The 17,487-nt window shown below is 34.2% G+C and overlaps 1 protein-coding gene across 1 annotated transcript in view; it reads right to left on the reverse strand.

Moving 5' to 3' along the window:
- Positions 1–3,998: 3,998 nt before the first annotated feature.
- The window catches only part of LOC123247009 (protein unc-93 homolog A-like), a 57,918-nt gene continuing 44,429 nt past the window's right edge, over positions 3,999–17,487 (reverse strand). Inside the window, exons 7-9 of the mRNA XM_044675799.1 lie at positions 8,165–8,300; positions 5,358–5,489; positions 3,999–4,597 (exon numbers count right to left, since the gene is read on the reverse strand). Of these exons, the coding sequence (XP_044531734.1) occupies positions 4,332–4,597; positions 5,358–5,489; positions 8,165–8,300 (534 nt within the window). The 3' untranslated portion in view covers positions 3,999–4,331. The remainder of the gene's footprint in view (positions 4,598–5,357; positions 5,490–8,164; positions 8,301–17,487) is intronic.

Here is a 17,487-nt window from a genome sequence, read left to right on the forward strand (position 1 = left end):
TTGTTTTTCCAAAAAGATTACATTTTCTTCCTTTTTTTTCCATTATTTTGACCTTGTTTTATTATTTCTTGGTGTCTTATGGAGTTATCAGCTTCTACTTGTTCAACTCTAATTTTTAAGAAATTATTTTCTTCAGTGAGGTTTTGTAACTCTTTTTTCCATTTGCCTAATTCTGCTCCCCGCTACCCCAATTCTGCTCCCCTACTTCATTCTTGTTTACCTTTTCATAGTTCTCTTGAATTTTGTATTTGGACATCACATTTTCTGTTTAGTTCTGGTTTTTTCTTTAGGAATACTTAGAAATTTTCTATTTTGTTGAATTCCCATATTTTCTATTGAAAGTATGTAATCAGTTTTGATGGGTAGGTGATTCTTGATTGCAGACCCATTTGTCTTGCCTTCTTGCATATCATATTCCAAGTCTTGTAGTCCTTTAGTGTGGAAGCTGCTAGATCCTATGTAAACCTCCATGATATCTGAATTGTTTCTTTCTGGCCACTTACATTATTTTTCTCTTTAAACTGGAAGCTCTAGAATTTGGCCAAAACATTCCTGGGAGTTGTCTTTTGAGGATTTAACATAGAGGGTGAACTATGGATTCTTTCAATGTCTATTCTGTCCTCCTGATCAAGAATATCAGGGCATTTTTTTGGATAATTTCTTGTAATATGATGTCTAGAAATTTGGTTTTGTTCAGGTAGTCCAATAATTCTCAAATTGTCTTTCCTGGATCTGTTTTCCAAGTCAGTTGTCTTTTCAATAAGATATTTCCTATTTCCTCCTATTTTTCCTTCTTTTGATTTTGATTTATTAATTCTTGCTATCTCATGAGATCTCTTGTAACCCGAACTTCCCTGCTCCCTAGAATTCCAATCCACATGCCAGAAGTGCCTCTGCTCTTTGGCTAGAGCAAGGACTCCTCTCTGCCCTAGAACTCTGACCCTGATCAGGGTAATGGACAATGGATTTGCCAAATGGCCCCAAGTCCTATGCCCAGTGCTAGCACAAGGGTAGCCTAGAATCTCTTTCTGACCATATGTTCAATTCCTGTAGCATATTTTGGGGATTATTTCTCCTGGAATAGCCTCTGCCACTGAAGCCACCATCTCTCTTCTGCCTTCAAAACTAACAGCAAGTATCAATGCTAAACTATACTCCCAGCCAGCCCCCACCCTGGTGGCACGTACCCCAACTGCCTAGCCCTTTACCACTCTTCTGTGTAGGAACCAATACTTAGTACCAATTCTAAGAGAAAAGGTAAGGGTTTGAAAAAATAATTCAACTTTACATGTTCTTTTAGTTGGTTAGGAGGAAATGTTGGGAGAGTTGGGCTAGAATTATCCCTTTATCCTGGCTCTTCCCTTGATTTTTCCACAGCATTCAACAGTGTTCATCAGTACCTGATCCTTCATATTTTCTTCTCCATTGATTCCCAGAATGTTGATATCTCTTGACTTTCTTCCTGCTTCAATAATTGATATTTCTTAGATCTAAATAAATTGATGCTGAGTAAAATAAGCAAAACCAGGAGAACACTGTCCACAGTAACAGCAATATTGTACAATGATCAGCTGTGAAAGACTTAGCTACTCTCAGCAACACAATTATATGGGACTTATCTGAAGGACTTATGACAAAAAATGCTATCTACTTCCACAGAAATCACTGTTGGAGTCAGAAGCACATCAAAGCATACTCTCTTTCTCATTAGTTTATTTATGGTTTTATTTTGAGGGTTTTGGTTTTATATTAGTATCCTCTTACAACAATGACCAATATGGAAGTATGTTTTGCTTGATAATACATGTACAACCCAGATCAAATTGCTTATCCTCTCCAAGAGGGGAGAGGGAAGGGATGGAAGGAACCAATTTGGATCTTAGAATTTCAGAAAACATATATTGAAAGTAGTTATTACATGTTATTATGATAATAAAATCTCTGAATAAAATAAATTTTAAAATATTTTATCTTTCTTAATCTGTAGCTCAGTAATTGCATTTGCTTATCCTTTTGGTATTATAAGATATCATTCATTTTATTTTGTTAATTTTTTTAAGGGTCAGCTAAGAGTTATCTTGAACTCTTTTTATGTGTTTTTTCTTACTCTTAAAGCAATCAACCAATATGTATTTATTAAGACCTTATGGTTTGGTTTTATAATAAAATAAAAAATGAAACAGTCCTATTTTTCTTCCAAAACCACAAAGAGGGCAGAAGGTAGAGGAAGAAAGGAAAGAACAGTGCTAAATACTCTTACAACTGTTTTGTTATTCCGAACTGTAAATGGAAGGCATTTCCTTTAAATATTTATCCATAAGTCTATGTATTCAATGTTGTAAGTGAGCAATAATTATTTGTTGTAATGTGGATCCAAGTTCTTGAAGGTAAGGTTTGAGAGATAGTAATTCAACCCTTAGACTTTTTTTTCCTCTTAGTAGATTTTTGTGGCAAAGTACAGAGCTGAGAGAGTTTGTAAAAATTATTTATCTTCTGGAGAACACATACACCCATACAAAGAATATGTGTGTATATACTGTTTTGCTTTTATTATTAGAAAAAAATGGACAAAGAAAGAATGATGTCTTATTTTCTTGAAGAATCTGTTTTCACTTTTAATAGACATTTAAAGTTTATAAAGTGCTATATATTTATCTCATTAGATCCTCCACAACATAGATGAGGAAACTGAGGCAGGGTTGAAGTGACTTGCCTAGGGTCATATTGCTAGGAAGTTTTGAACTCAGGTCTTTCTGTTGCTAAGTCCAGAACTCTTACTCACTACTACTTAGCTACCTCATGAAGATTATTGAGAGAAACTGAATGATATGGGATTGTGTTTTCAGAAGTTAAAAGAAGATATCTATAGTTACAGCTCTAGCTTGCAGTGACTTGAGGCTGATATTTCTCACAGTGATACTTTATAAATAATTATTTATATCTTTATGTTATCACTGCTCACATTGTTAATCAACTGTATAGCTAGCAGTTTTAATGTTTACTTAAATCCAGGAGATTAGTAGTTTTTAAAAATAAGTAATCATTTATGAGAAAAGAGATTTTTCTAGTTTATTAAATAAATACTCTTTAATGAAAGGGCATGGCCTCAAGCTAGCTAGCTAGTTAATGAGAAAGAGAATACATTTTTATTAATCACTAAGAAAATATCCAAAATTATACCAAGGTCATACTAGAGTTCAGGATGACAAAATTGATTATGGACAAATGTCAAATAGAAGGCTGAGAGGTGACCCAAAGTGAATGCAGCCAATGCCACAATTCTTAACCTTGCCATACTAATAAATGTTGAGATCCTCTGAGTATTTCTCTTCAAAGATGATATTGATCTGATTTATTAAGCCTTAGGGGTAAGGTATTACAGTACCTCTTCCTATGGTTAGTGACTATGCAAAAGATTGCTATAACAAGATATCCAGAAAAATGGAAAAAAAATGAAATATTTATAATACAATAAGAAATTATATCATTATTGCATCAAGTTAATACTTTTTTATAAATAGCACTGAGACATGACTACAGTTGAGAAAGATAAAAGCTTATATTGCATTTGAAATATTGTATAGTACTTTAAATATCCAACTCTTTTAGACAAAATTTCTTTCAGCAAAGGTATATAGTTTTGAATCTCTGAACACTACAGTCCTTCTGAGAATCAGAACTGAAAAGGTAAATCAAATTTGGCTGAAGCATATTTCCAACAATGACCCACATATAAGAAATAGAAAAGGAAATTTATAATAAGGAAGTGGGCCAGTCAAATAGCAAGAACAAGGGATAAGATAGGTAGCCCTCATACTACATTACTATCCATCTATGTACCCACCATCTAATATAAAAAAGATATAGAGGGGGGCAGCTGGGTAGTTCAGTGGAGTGAGAGTCAGGCCTAGAGACAGGAGGTCCTAGGTTCAAACCCGGCCTCAGCCACTTCCCAGCTGTGTGACCCTGAGCAAGTCACTTGACCCCCATTGCCCACCCTTACCAATCTTCCACCTATGAGACAATACACCGAAGTACAAGGGTTTAAAAAAAAAAGATATAGAGGTTCCAGAATGTGGCATAAATTTCCTGTGGAACATGTATGGAAGAGTTTAGACAGGAATTACACAGGAGGAAAAAACCTGGATGGGTTTGTGATCTGTACCAGTTAAAGGAAGGAATATTCACATCCATAAGATCACAGATAAATTCAAGTATTGTTAACCAATGCTGAAATTGTTCTGAGAAAACAATTTAATATTTTAGTTGCTTCTACAGGGAAAACCATTCTTAAACCTTCTTATTCTCTCTCCTCAAGTAGATTGTCATTTTTACATATTTGTTTGTGTAAATGTTTCTTCTCCTTGAGTTTCCTTTTTGTCAGTAAGTATTTCAGATGATTGTCCACGTTCCATGTATTCAACAATCCCATAGGTCACCGCTGACAAAATCAGTACTCCAAGTAGTATATATAACTTGATGTTGACACACAAAAATGTGCTGTATCCAAAAGCAATGACAAATCCAAAGGATTCCCAAAGACGGTAGTTGGCAAAAGCAGCTTCCTTGTTCCTCACAAATAAAACTCCATAGAAGGCTGCAAGGAAAACAAGAAATGAATGATAAATTTGTTCTAAAACTATGCTTTTAAATTTTATTTCTGAGATTAGGAACTCATACATCATTGTTCTCCAAATATTTCCATAACATTTTTCCCACTTTGGTACTAGAGAGCTAAAACAAAAAAAAAAGTTATATATTCAAGTTACTTTTTCATGTTTCTCTAGAAGTGAAAAATAATAGCATGCTATTATCTTACTGCTCTCCATTATCCTAGTCCTAAACTATCTTTCTAGAGTCATTCAGCATTACTACTCTTCCCATACTCTAATCCAAGCAAACGAATTTTCCCTTTACACATGGAATTCCATCTTCTATGTCTATGCTGTTAAGTGCCTCCATGCTTGGAATATATTCCCTTCTCACTTGCTCCTTATTCCCTTCCTTCTAGTCACAGCTCAATTATTACTTTTTCATGAAGCCTTACCTAATTATTCCAACTACAAGTGTCTTCTCTGCCTAATTACTTTGTATTTAATCTCCTTGTATTTAATTGCATTCCTTCTCTATCTTTTTTATGTGCGTCTTATTTCCCAGTAAGATCCTAGGTTAAGGTAAGAATTATTTCATTCTTTGCACCTATAGCTCCAAGGGGAGTATACTGCCCAGCAAATAGTAGACATTTAAAAAATGATCATTATTGGAGTCACTGTTTGATTTCTCATCTGTGTCTCCCCAGTGGAAGCCCCCATGGTCTTCCTGGTCTAAATGTGCAGAAGGCAGACTGTTGTACTTACCATTGGTTTGTGTTTGCAGAATAGCATCTGCCATTCCCCAAAGGGCAGGAAATACGAAGAACACAGCCATCTGACTGGGATGAGGTTTCCACAGCAAAAGAGAAATGATGCAGGAAAAGTGTATCACAGCACCTATGAGTTTGAAGAGAGAAAATTAAAGAAGGGAAACAAATGATCACTGTAAATCAGTTAAAGAACAAGAGGGAGAATTTAGGTTGGAAGAAGGAACTCTTTCTTGATCTTAAAATGTTTTCTTTGTCCAGTTTTCCTTCAATAAGTGAGCAGATTTGTGTGAGTCTAAATTGGTACTTGGCTTTTTATGTCTCCTTCTTATTCTAGGACAAAGAACAGATTCTCTTGGTTTGCAGAACTTCTGATCCATAGAATTAAAAAAAATTGTTCTCCATTTGTAAAATGGGCTGGAGAAGAAAGTGGCACAGTATTCCAGTATCTATACCAAGATAATCCCAAATGTGGCCAGGGAGAGTTCATATCAGACTCAAAAGACTAAACAACCAATACTAAACATCCTGCTGCTTCACAGTACTTCTGACAATTGGGAATTAACTGAATAATGTCAACATCTTAAGACACTTTATTTTGCTACAAAATGCCTACCTTTGGAGTGGGAAAGTGACAGCTTACATGCCTTAATGCTAAATTCCTCTATTCTCCAATTCTTTCAGACCTCAATTGGGTATCTGTTTCCAATCTCATAGTTTAAAATCCTTGTTTATCATCATTCATATTGAGCCTTTTTCTCTTTCTTCTTGTTTATTAAAATAATAGATATGAGAAAATCTAAAAAAATTGAAGCCTTTGGTGATCAGTAAAGGAATCATATTGAAACAAAGGTTAAGAAGGATGCCTACCAACATTTGAAGTGATAGTAGCCACAATAAATGGAGTGAATAATAATCCAAATAATGATGCTTTAATAAATTTGAGACTTTTTTCTGTATTGACATGCAAGGAAGCAAGAAAATGGGAAAATATCCTAGATTTAGAACAAAAAACCCTGCATTTGTTAAAATCCTAGCTCTACTACTTACTATTTCTGTGACTTTTGATGTCACTTCACCTTCTTGGTCTCAGTTTCTTTATTTGTAAAATAAGAGGATTTGTCTAGTCTTTAATGTCCTTCCCTCCTAGATTTCCCGTAAGTTCACCTCTAGGCTTCCTCTCAGTTTTATTGGGCTCCTATAGCATTTCCCCCCAATTATACATTATCAGTGTTATTTGGGTAATTTTTATTTTTTTTCTGTTATGAGATAATATTTGTAAAAAGCTCTTTGCATTGTGTTAGGCACATAATCGACTTTAAATACATGTTTATTGTCCTTCTCTTCTCTTCCCTTCTCTGTCCTTTGTATAAGCTATTTTCCCAGACATGGTCTACCATTTGACAAATGCATACTATTAATTATAAAGGGGATCAGGTGAAAGAGTATGAGGGGATCTGAGTGAATTTCTAAGGATCTAATTACTATGCATACATATATATTTATATATATAAAGTACTTTGTAAATTTAAGGTATAATGTTATGTAGAATAGCAAAATACATATTATATTGATAATCACAATATAATAGATAACATACATAGATGTATGTGTTAATGTGTCTATATAAGCATGTACAAATATATAGATATAGCACTTTCTTAACATACCTTTAAGATAAACTCTTAGGATTTAGAGTTCGATGGAATCTTAGAGATTATCTAGTCAGAGAGATAAATACACAGTCCATGGACTTTGCAACTTAAAAGGATACCAGAACAAATTGTGGTATATGATTATGGGGAAATATTGCCATAAAAATGACAAACAAGATATCTTGATCACAAAAAAATCTGGGAAGATTTATATGAAGTGATGCAAGTAAAGTGAACAGAACCAGGAGAACATTCTACACAGTAACAGTGATAAAGAACAATGATCAACTATGAATGACTTAACTTTTATCAACAAGACAAGGATCCAGAACAACTTCAAGGGACTCATGATGAAAAAGGAATATCCACCACCATAGAAGGAACATTAAGAATCTGATTGCAGATTGAAACATACCATTTTCGCCTTATTTTCTCCATGAATTTTTTTCCAAGTATAACCTATATGTTTCTTGTTTCACAACATGATGAACAGGGAAATATGAATTATATCATAATATATGTATAACCTATAATATATTACCTGCCTTCTTGAGGAAAGAGGAGGAACGGAAAAGAGGAGAAAAAAAGAACAAGACAGATTTCCGGATGTAGCTAATGTGGGAATTTGTTTTCTTAGATAAGTATATTTATTATAATTTATTACATATGTATAACATATGTGTGTTATGTTATACACATAAATATCATCTATTATATTGTTATACTAACTTATGTTATATATAAAAAGGGTAACAAAAATGCAATTGGAAAGCATTTAACAAAACGTATGAAAATGCAACAGAATATCAATCAAGTTAATATGTGGTTTTCTAAGACAATATACTATTTCAGGAATCCTTATATACAGTTTTAGTGGTTTCCCATTTCTATTTAAGGTTGACACAACTGACCTAATCCAAACCCCTTTTTTTACATATGAGAAAACTAAAGCCAAGAGAAAAGATGAGGGAAATAACCTTTTCCTCATTGCATGAATAGTAAAAGGTTCAGCAAGGATCTCAATCCAAGCCTTTGAACTCCAGGACCAGGGCTCTGACCATGCTGTCTGATAGATTAGAGCAGTCATCTCTAGATAGAAAACATAGCTACTTCTTACTACTACTAACAGAAAATAAAAGCTATTACATACCTAGAACAAACAAATTTCTTCTGCCAGTATACTGGGAGAGCTTTCCAAAGAGCATAGAGCTGAGGGAATTGGTGGCCGAAAAGCAGATCATCACATAACCAACATATTTTATCCCCAGGGCACAGGTGACATATGACTGAAGAGAAAAAAGGCAAATGTTAAAATGATGCTTACATTCATTATTGTTCTTCCTTATGGAGAGTTACTGAACCTGTGATTTCATTGCTATAAGGAATTTCTAGATGGAAATTCTACCAATGCAAATTGTCCCTTTCTCCATAACTAGAGTCCTGGACAATACCTGTGACCCTGAGAGGCTAAGAGATTTGCCCAGGTTCTTCACACAGTCAGGATGTGTCAGAGATGAGATTGGAATTTAGGTCTTCTTGATTGCGAGGTCTATTCTCTAGCTACTTTGTTGCCTCTGAATTGTTTCAGTTTGGAAATTAAGCTTTACCAAGAAGGATTCTAAATCATGTTCTAACTTATTCTGCATTCAATGGAGGGCATGCTGATTTAGCCTGAAACCTTGACAATGCTAATTTTTGTACATAAAATTTTTTGAATGCAAAGAAAAATGAACCAAATGTAATATTCTTTGACAAAATTCAACCTAATGTTCCATATATATATATACACATATGTGTGTGTTTGTGTGTGTGTATCTTATTTTCTTCAGGAACTAGAATATAAGTTGTTTGGTGGAACTGATCACTATTTACAGCCTTGATTATTAAGAAGGAGAAGTAAGGAAACAAGCCTTCTCTAACTGCCTACTATATGCCAGGCAAAGATAAACACTTTAGAAATATCTCATTTGATTCCCACAATAACCCTTTGAGATAGGTGCTATAATTGTGTCCATTTTAGAGTTAAAGAAACTAAGGCAAGAAGAGCTTAAGTGACTTGCTCAAGGGAATATCTGAGATTGATATCAAATCAGGTTTTTCTGACTCTGGGCGCAGTACTCTGTCCACTGCACCACCTACCTACATCCCATAGGGACAATGAAAGAAAATGTTAAGAATGAGAAAAACCTCAATGAGAAATGTAAGAGAAAAATATTTCCCACTTGAGTTAATGTAAAAAAATTTGAGAAATTATTCTTATAAACTGGTTACTAATATAAATCATCAGTATATATATATCAATATAACCTAGCAGCAACACACAGAGAAAATCCACTTAAAATAACTGCAGACAATATATGTTTGGGAATCTACCTGCCAAGATACCCAGCAGAACTATATGAACACAATTAAAAAACATTTTCACACTAATAAAGTCAGATCTAAACAACTGGGCAAATATAAATTGCTCATGGGTAGACCAAGTGATATAAGAAAAATGACAATTTTACCTAAATTAATTTGCTTATTCATTGCCATACCAGTCAAATTATCCAAAAACTACTCTATGGAACAAGAAAAAATGTTAACAAAATTTATCTGGAAGAATAAAAGGTCAATAATATCAAGAGAATCAGTGGGAAAAAATGTGAAGGAAAATGGCTTAGCAGTACCAGATCTCAAACTGTATTACAAGACAGTATTCATCAAAAGAATATGGTACTATAGACTGGTCAATATGGCAGCAAAGGAAAGTGATAAATGTTGGAGGGGATGTGGCAAAATTGGGACACTAATACACTTCCAGTGGAGTTGTGAATTGGTCCAGCATTCTGGAGAGCAATTTGGAACTATGCCCAAAGGGCTTTAAAAGACTGCCTGCTCTTTGATCCAGCCATACCACTGCTGGGTTTGTACCCCCAAAGAGATAATAAGGAAAGATACATGTAAAAAAAATATTTCTAGCTGTGTTCTTTGTGGTGGCAAAACATTGGAAAATGAGGGGGTGTCCATCGATTGGGGAATAGCTGAAAAAATTGTGGTATCTGTTGGTGATGGAATACTACTGTGTTGAAAGGAATAATGAACTGGAGGAATTCCATGTGAACTGGAACAACCTCCAGGAATTGATGCAGAGCAAAAGGAGCAGAACCAGGAGAACTTTGTACACAGAGACTGAAACATTATGGCATAATCAAATGTAATAGACTTTTCTACTAGCAGCAATACAATGATCCAGAAACTTATGAGAAAGAACACTCTCCACATCCAGAAAACAGAAATGCAGAAGAAAAACATATAATTGATCATATAATTCCATGGGGATATGATTAGAGTTTTTATGGTAAAAGACCACTCTACTGCAAATATGAATAACATGGAAATAGGTTTTTTAACAGTGATACATGTATAAGCTAATGGAACTGCTTGTCAGCTTTAGGAGGGGGTAGGAAAGAGTGGGCAGTTGGGAGGGGTGGACCATGAATCATGTAACCATACAAAAATAAAAATAAAGAATATGGTACTTGCTAAAAAATAGATTGGTGGATCAGTAGAATATACTAAGTATACAATATACCATACTAAATGATCATAGTAGAAAAGAAGATAAACCCAAAGATCCAAGATTTTTGGACAAGAAACCACTATTTTACAAAAACTACTGGCAAAATTACAAAGCAACTTGGCAGAAACTAGGTATAAACCAGAATATCACAGCATATACCAAGTTATAATAAAAATGGGTACATGACTTAGACATAAAGATTGATATCATAAACACATTAGGGGAGCATGGAATATTTTACCTGTTAGATTTGTGGTTAAGGGAAGAATTTATGACTAAATAAGAAATACATAGCAATACAGAATGTAAAACATATAATTTTGATTATATCAAATTAAAAAGGTTTTGCACAAACAGTACCAATATAGCCAAGATTTGAAGGGAATCAGGAAACTAGGACATTTTTTAATAGCAAGTCTCTCTGAAAAAGGCTTCATTTATCAAATATATATAGTGAACTAAGTCAACTTTATATGAATACAATTTATTCTCTAGTTTATGAGTGGTTAAAAAATATAAATAAGCTGTTTGCAGAAGTAGAAATCAAAGGTATCTATAATTAAATGGAAAAATGGTCTAAATTACTATTGATCAGAGAAAGGCAAATTAAGACAACTCTGTTGTATCACCTCACATCTATCAAATTGGCTAATATGACAGAAAAGGAAAATGACAAATCTTGGGAGTTAAAAAAAACTGGGGACACTAATGCACTGTTGGTGGAATTGATCCTACAATTCTGGAGAGTAATTTAGAATTATACCCAAAGGGCTATAAAGCTGTATAAAACTCTAAATGCCAATAAGATCAAGGAAAAAGGAAAAGAACCTAAAAATATTTTGTATTTTGTAAAAGTAGCTCTTTTCATGATAACAAAGAATTGGAAATTGAGGAGATACTTATTCATTGAAAAATGGCTAAACAAATTATGGTATGTGACTGTAATGGAATATTATTGTACTGTAAGAAATGACAAACGGAATACTTTCTGAAAAACCTGGAAAGACTTACATGCACCGATGTCAAATGAAATATGCAGAACCAGGAGAACATTCTACACAGTAAGAACAATATTGTATAAAGATCAACTGTGAAAAATGTGGCTATTCTCAACAACACAATGATCCAAGATAATTCTGAAGGACTTATGATGACAAATGTTATCCATCTCCAAAAAAAGAATTGATGGAGTATGAAGGCAGGTTGAAGTATTTTTTTTACTTCATTATCCTTGGGGGGATTTTTGGCTATGTTTTCTTTTTCAACATGGCTAGTATAGAAATATATTTTGTATGACTGCACATATATTATTTGTCTCTAATGTTTGCTGTTTCATGGAAGAGAAAAAGGAAGAAGGAAGAAAATTTGGAAATTCAAAGAAAAAATGTTTAAAATTTTTATTTAAATGTGAATGAGAAAATAAATAAATAAATACATTGGTGATTGCTCTAGTTCCTTGGCATATGTTCCAGTCTCCCTTATTCTCAGGCTCCAAACTACATCTTAACTAAGGGAATTAAGTCAAGATAGTCTCTGAAGAATGGTTCTGAGGAAATGATAAAGCAGGATGGCTTGTTAGGCCCTGGCTAAATTTGGGCTTGTTTGGTTTATACTACCAATTACCTAGTATTCTAGGATTGTCCTGATCATGGACAATAAACTAAAGGAAGGTGATATTGGTAGTTCTTGTAGTTTTCTTAGCACTAACTTTCTAAAATTTAATTATGAGATTGAAGATTTTTGTGGCTGTTGTTTGCAAGAAGGCAGTAATATTTTATTATTTATTTTAATTCTCAAGCCTAATGGGGAACCAAAATGAGGAAGGTAAATATTTTAATGTGGGTAAGGTCTAAAATGAAAGATCTAGGTCAAAAGTTGACACACAGAAGTTGGTTATCACTGATTTTAGGATATGTAGTGTGGTTGGGCTGGGTTAAAAAAAGATTTGGATTGGAATCAGATTTTTATTTCCTGTCTAAAACATTTATTCATTGTCTGGGCAAGTCATTTTTCCACTGTCAGATGTGAAAATAGGATAGTATGAATAGTATTGCTCATTATGTCTAAACTATAATAGTTCAGGCAGCTAGGCAGCTCAGTGGATTGAGAGCCAGGCCTAGGAAGAGGAAATCCTAGGTTCAAATTTGGCCTCAGTCTCTAATCTGTGTAACTTTGGACAAGTCACTTACCCCCAGTTGCCTAGCCCTTACCACTCTTCTGCCTTGGAATTGATACTTTGTAAGAGTTTTTTCTAAATAAATAAATGAACTACATAGTTGTTCTGAGATTAGATGGACACCAAAATCATATCTTTTGAATTGGAGGAGTCCAACCCTTTAGTGAAAAGATCTTCATGGAGAGGACTCCTAAGGCAGTCTATTTCATTTTGAGATTTCTCTCACATGCTCACATGAAGCTTAAATTTACCTTTTTTGCAACTTTAATTCACTGATCCTGGTCTAGTCTTTTATGGAGCAAATAGAACATCTTCAAAAAGCAAGGTCTTCCAATTCTTGAATAAGTTATCTTGTCCCTCTAAGTCTTTTCTAAACTAAATAGGCTGAGTTTCTCCAAACAATACTTAGATGCCATGAACTCAAGGTCCTTCTCCCTCCATTTCAATGTCTCTCTTCTGAATATTCTCCAGCCCATCAATGTTCTTTCTAAAATTTTAACCCCAGAACTAGGCTCAGTATTCCAAATGTGATCTGACTATAGGAGCCCTAGCTGCTTCATAATACCTTTAGTTTTCCCAGATTGACTGTCTATTATATTTGCTATTGAATCTCTTCCAAATCTCTATTTTCTTTAAGCCACCTATTGCCTTCCCACTTTTCTCCAAAGGCTTAGCAGAGGACCTTGCTTCTACTTTGCTAAGAAATCGGTGGCCATCTATTAGAAGTTCCCCCATTTCTCTCTTTCATATTTCAACAATTTTCCCAATGTCTTTTTTTACTCCAACATCATTGGAAAATGTGACCTATCTTACTGAGGCCAATCTGTGCCCTTGAAACCTATCCTATTTCATCTCTTCTGTGAAAATGTACCTTTATTTATTCTCCCTTTTTCTAATCAAAAGGCTTTATTTTTCCTCTGTATCCTTCCCTAGTGTTAAAATTATACCGAAATCTTCTTCATCCTCAGGATCAACTTTTATTTGACTCCTCATTTCTGCCCTTTATCTCTCCTTTCACTATTAAACTCCTAACAATAAGTTAACTATACTCATTGCCTCTAAATTTTTACTTCCTATTCACTTCTATGACTGTTTAACATGATATCCCACACCATCAATCAATTGAAATCCCTCTCTAAAGTTATTAATGATTCCCTAATGGCTAAATCTAGCAGATTTTTCTCAGTCTTCATTCTTCTTTTCTGTTCTACTTAATACATGCTTAATAAATGATTTGAATTGACCAGGGACTAATAGAACAGGATTATTACCTCCTTATTTCTCTCAATGCAGGTCAAGATTTTATTAGCTTCCTTGGCTGATACTTGGTTATAGTACTCTAAAATCCCTTAATTTCTTTTAGACTAACTGCTTTATAACCATGCTTTACTCATCTTGTGCTTATGAAATTGATTATAAAAAACAGAAATGTAAGACTTCACATCTACAATTATTAATAATAATAATAGATAACATTTTATTTAGCACCTATCAAGTGCCAGAAGGGAGCTATCACTTTCATCACTGTGTTAAGCACTTTACAAATATTAAATCATTTGATCCTTATAACAATTCTAGGAGGTAGGTGTTATTATCCCCATTTTATAGACAAAGAAATAGACAAACTAATTAAGTTACTTGCCCAGGGTCACACAACTAATATGGGCTTCAGCCTGGGTTTGACAAGATATTGTTGAAACCTGATTTCATTAATTATCTAGTATGTCAGTTATCCTTTTAGCTATGGATCATCTGCAATTTGATAAGTATAGCCTTTTCCCAAATCATTGGGAAAAATGCCAAATAGCATAAGCCATCCCACAGACTCTGAGGGCATTCCATAAGAAATCTTTTAAGTGGAGATTGAACTAGTAATGACTGCCATTTAAGACAGCCTTTCACCCAGTTCCAAATTCATTAAATTTTGTTCTGTCTAACCTGTACCTTTTTTCCTTTGCATAAAATACTGAAAGACTTTGTCAAATGTTTTTCTAAAATCTGGTTAAATTATATCTACAACATTCCTCTAGTCTCTCAGTAATGTGTGTAAAGTACTTTAGAAACTTTAGCAAAACTCTATAGGAAGGTCAGCTATTCTTTGTTAAGTCTTCCAAAATCTTTGATGCCTAATCATTTATTTGTTATTTATGTCAGGATAATGAGTAACAGAATAGTTATGGCTTAACATATCTATTACTCTTTGCTACCTAAGGATCAATGATTACTTTTTGACTTTGCCCCATGTTCCAAAAAAAGACAAGTTTTCTTAATGTTAGAACTAGTATTCATGTGATATAGAAATAATAAAATAAAGATATATACTTTTCAAAGGTCCTTGTTGTTAACTTAAGGAAATCTTGTCTTCATGAAGATTATAAAGGTATAAAATATCAGGGAAAGGGGGGATAGCTCCACCATACCCTCTATAAACCTCTCATTGTAAATTCTCCAGTTCAAAAAATCCTGATTTTACCTCTAGAAGGAATGTAGGCTATTAGGAAATGTGAGTCTATGCTGAAAGGCTCTGACTAGCTCTTTTCTCCACAAGGGAGACACCCTGATGGCTGAGTATATACCCATTCCAGGCTGGTTCCCAGAGAGCCCAAGAAACACTGATTCTCTGAGTTAATAAGCAAGCTTTTAAACTTGACATTTGGAATAAATGTACTTGTTAGCCTGCACAGTAGGTGAGGTATTGCTGTTTTGTTCCAGCCTCTCCATAAATTGAGGTATCCCTCAGGAAAGGAAACCAGGCTGAGCAAATACATCTTTGGCTCTAAGACCCTCTTTGCTACAAGTTTGTGTGTGTGTGTGTGTGGTGTGTGTGTGTGTGTGTGTGTGTGTGTGTGTGTGTGTGTGTGTGTGTGCTGTTGCTATGACATCTGGTAACAATCTTCTGCTAAAATTGGTTGTGAGAAGAAAACCTAAGAATGGTCCTCCCATCTGAAATTATCCTTGTACTTATGCCATTAGCTTTGTTTAGGATATCCATTTTCTAAAATAACTAGATGCCCTATATCTGTGGCTTTGACATATTATGGTACAATTTCATTCCATTTGTATATATTGATTGACTTAGGCTTCCATGGTTACTGGTGAGATTCAGAAAAAGAAGCAACGAAATCAAATTTCCCTAAACTGTATGCTGTCTCTCCAAAGAGTCAAGTGGCCTTCACAGTTCTCCGCTTGTTCTCCAGATTCAGATCAATTGCCTCTTCCTTCATGAAACACATTCCAAATCTCCCCAGATTAACTTAGTATTTCTTTTCTGAAACCTTGTTACACTAATTGGTCTAGATCATGGGTGCTGTCTGTTTTTGTACAGCAAGCAAGTGAAGAATGGTTTTAACATTTTAAATTGTTTTTTAAATGTAAAAACCATTATTAATATATACAAAGAGGCAAGTCAGATTTGACCTTCTGGCTATCATTTTCAGAAACTCAGTTTAGATCTCTCTTTTTGATTAGGTGTCTAATTTCTATCGTATTTAGATTGAATTTAATTCACATTTCTCTAGCTTATTTGAGTGAGTCACTCTTCTGTGGTAAAAATTCAGGTATCCCTTCCACCTGGTTGCAGTTAGGAGCATGGTGCTCCAGAGATTTGGAAAATACATGTAAAATATTTTGGCCCTCCCTTCAAATCAAATAAGAAGTCTAAATGTTTCCTTTTTATGGGGCATTTATAGTATCTTACTTTAAAATTTAGGTTAAATATTGGGTCATAGGCTATATGTGGTTCAGTGTTAACTTTTCTAGTCTTTGCGTGTCATTTGTTGGCTTTTACATTCTTTTCACAAACTTTATTTTTTTTACTTATTTTAACATTAAAAAAGAAATTGTCTGCATATGGTATTAAAAGATAAAATATGTGATATTATATAATACTGTACATATATTTTATGCATTGAGTTTCTAAAAATTTTCTGTGTCATCTGTGGCTTCTGCAAAACTCCCCCCAAATTCCCATTTAATTTCTTATGTCAACCTGTGATACCAAATGGGGAAAGTCAAGATAGGGAAAGGATAATTGTAGTTATACAGGCTCAGATCAGTGGTTACAGAATCACAGAAATCTCTGAGACTTTATGTTGCTGAAGGTTTGGGGAGGCTAATACAGTCAATGGAAGACACAGGAGACACCTCCAGTACTGTTTACTCAAGCCATGATAACATTTTTATCAGTCCCAAATGATTGCACTGTGATCATCATCAGAAGCAGAAAGGCAAATAGAGGTGCAAACGCAGTTAAAAAGGGAAAGGCAGTGCTGGCGAGGCAAACTAGCCTTGTCAAGAGGCAAAGTTCTGAATCTGTAACTAGATCAATTCACATTGATTCTAGTACTGCATGTACAATAACCAATGTAATATATAATTTAAGAGAGGGCAAGGGTTCTTTTTGCTTTTCTTTGCATCCCAATAGCATAGTGCAGTGTCTTGCCCATAGTAGGCACTTAATAAATGTTTTTCACTGACTGAGAATAATGAACAGGTTTTCTATTCTTTAAATCTTAAAATTTCCACCTTACAGAAATAATGTAAAATAGTGGCAGGATCATTAATTGAGGGCAACCAAAACAGAAGTAATCAGAGTATAAAATGAGTCGACAGAGAATAACCAACTAATAATATTTTAATGTATCTAATACCTTTTTTTTACTTGTCCTTCCAGAACTGCCCAAATGGTAGTCAGTCAAATAGCCAGCCAAAATGCCCGGTGAGAAGATGAGAG

The sequence above is a fragment of the Gracilinanus agilis genome, chromosome 4 (genome assembly GCF_016433145.1).
Source record: "Gracilinanus agilis isolate LMUSP501 chromosome 4, AgileGrace, whole genome shotgun sequence".
Classification (NCBI taxonomy): Eukaryota; Metazoa; Chordata; class Mammalia; order Didelphimorphia; family Didelphidae; genus Gracilinanus; species Gracilinanus agilis.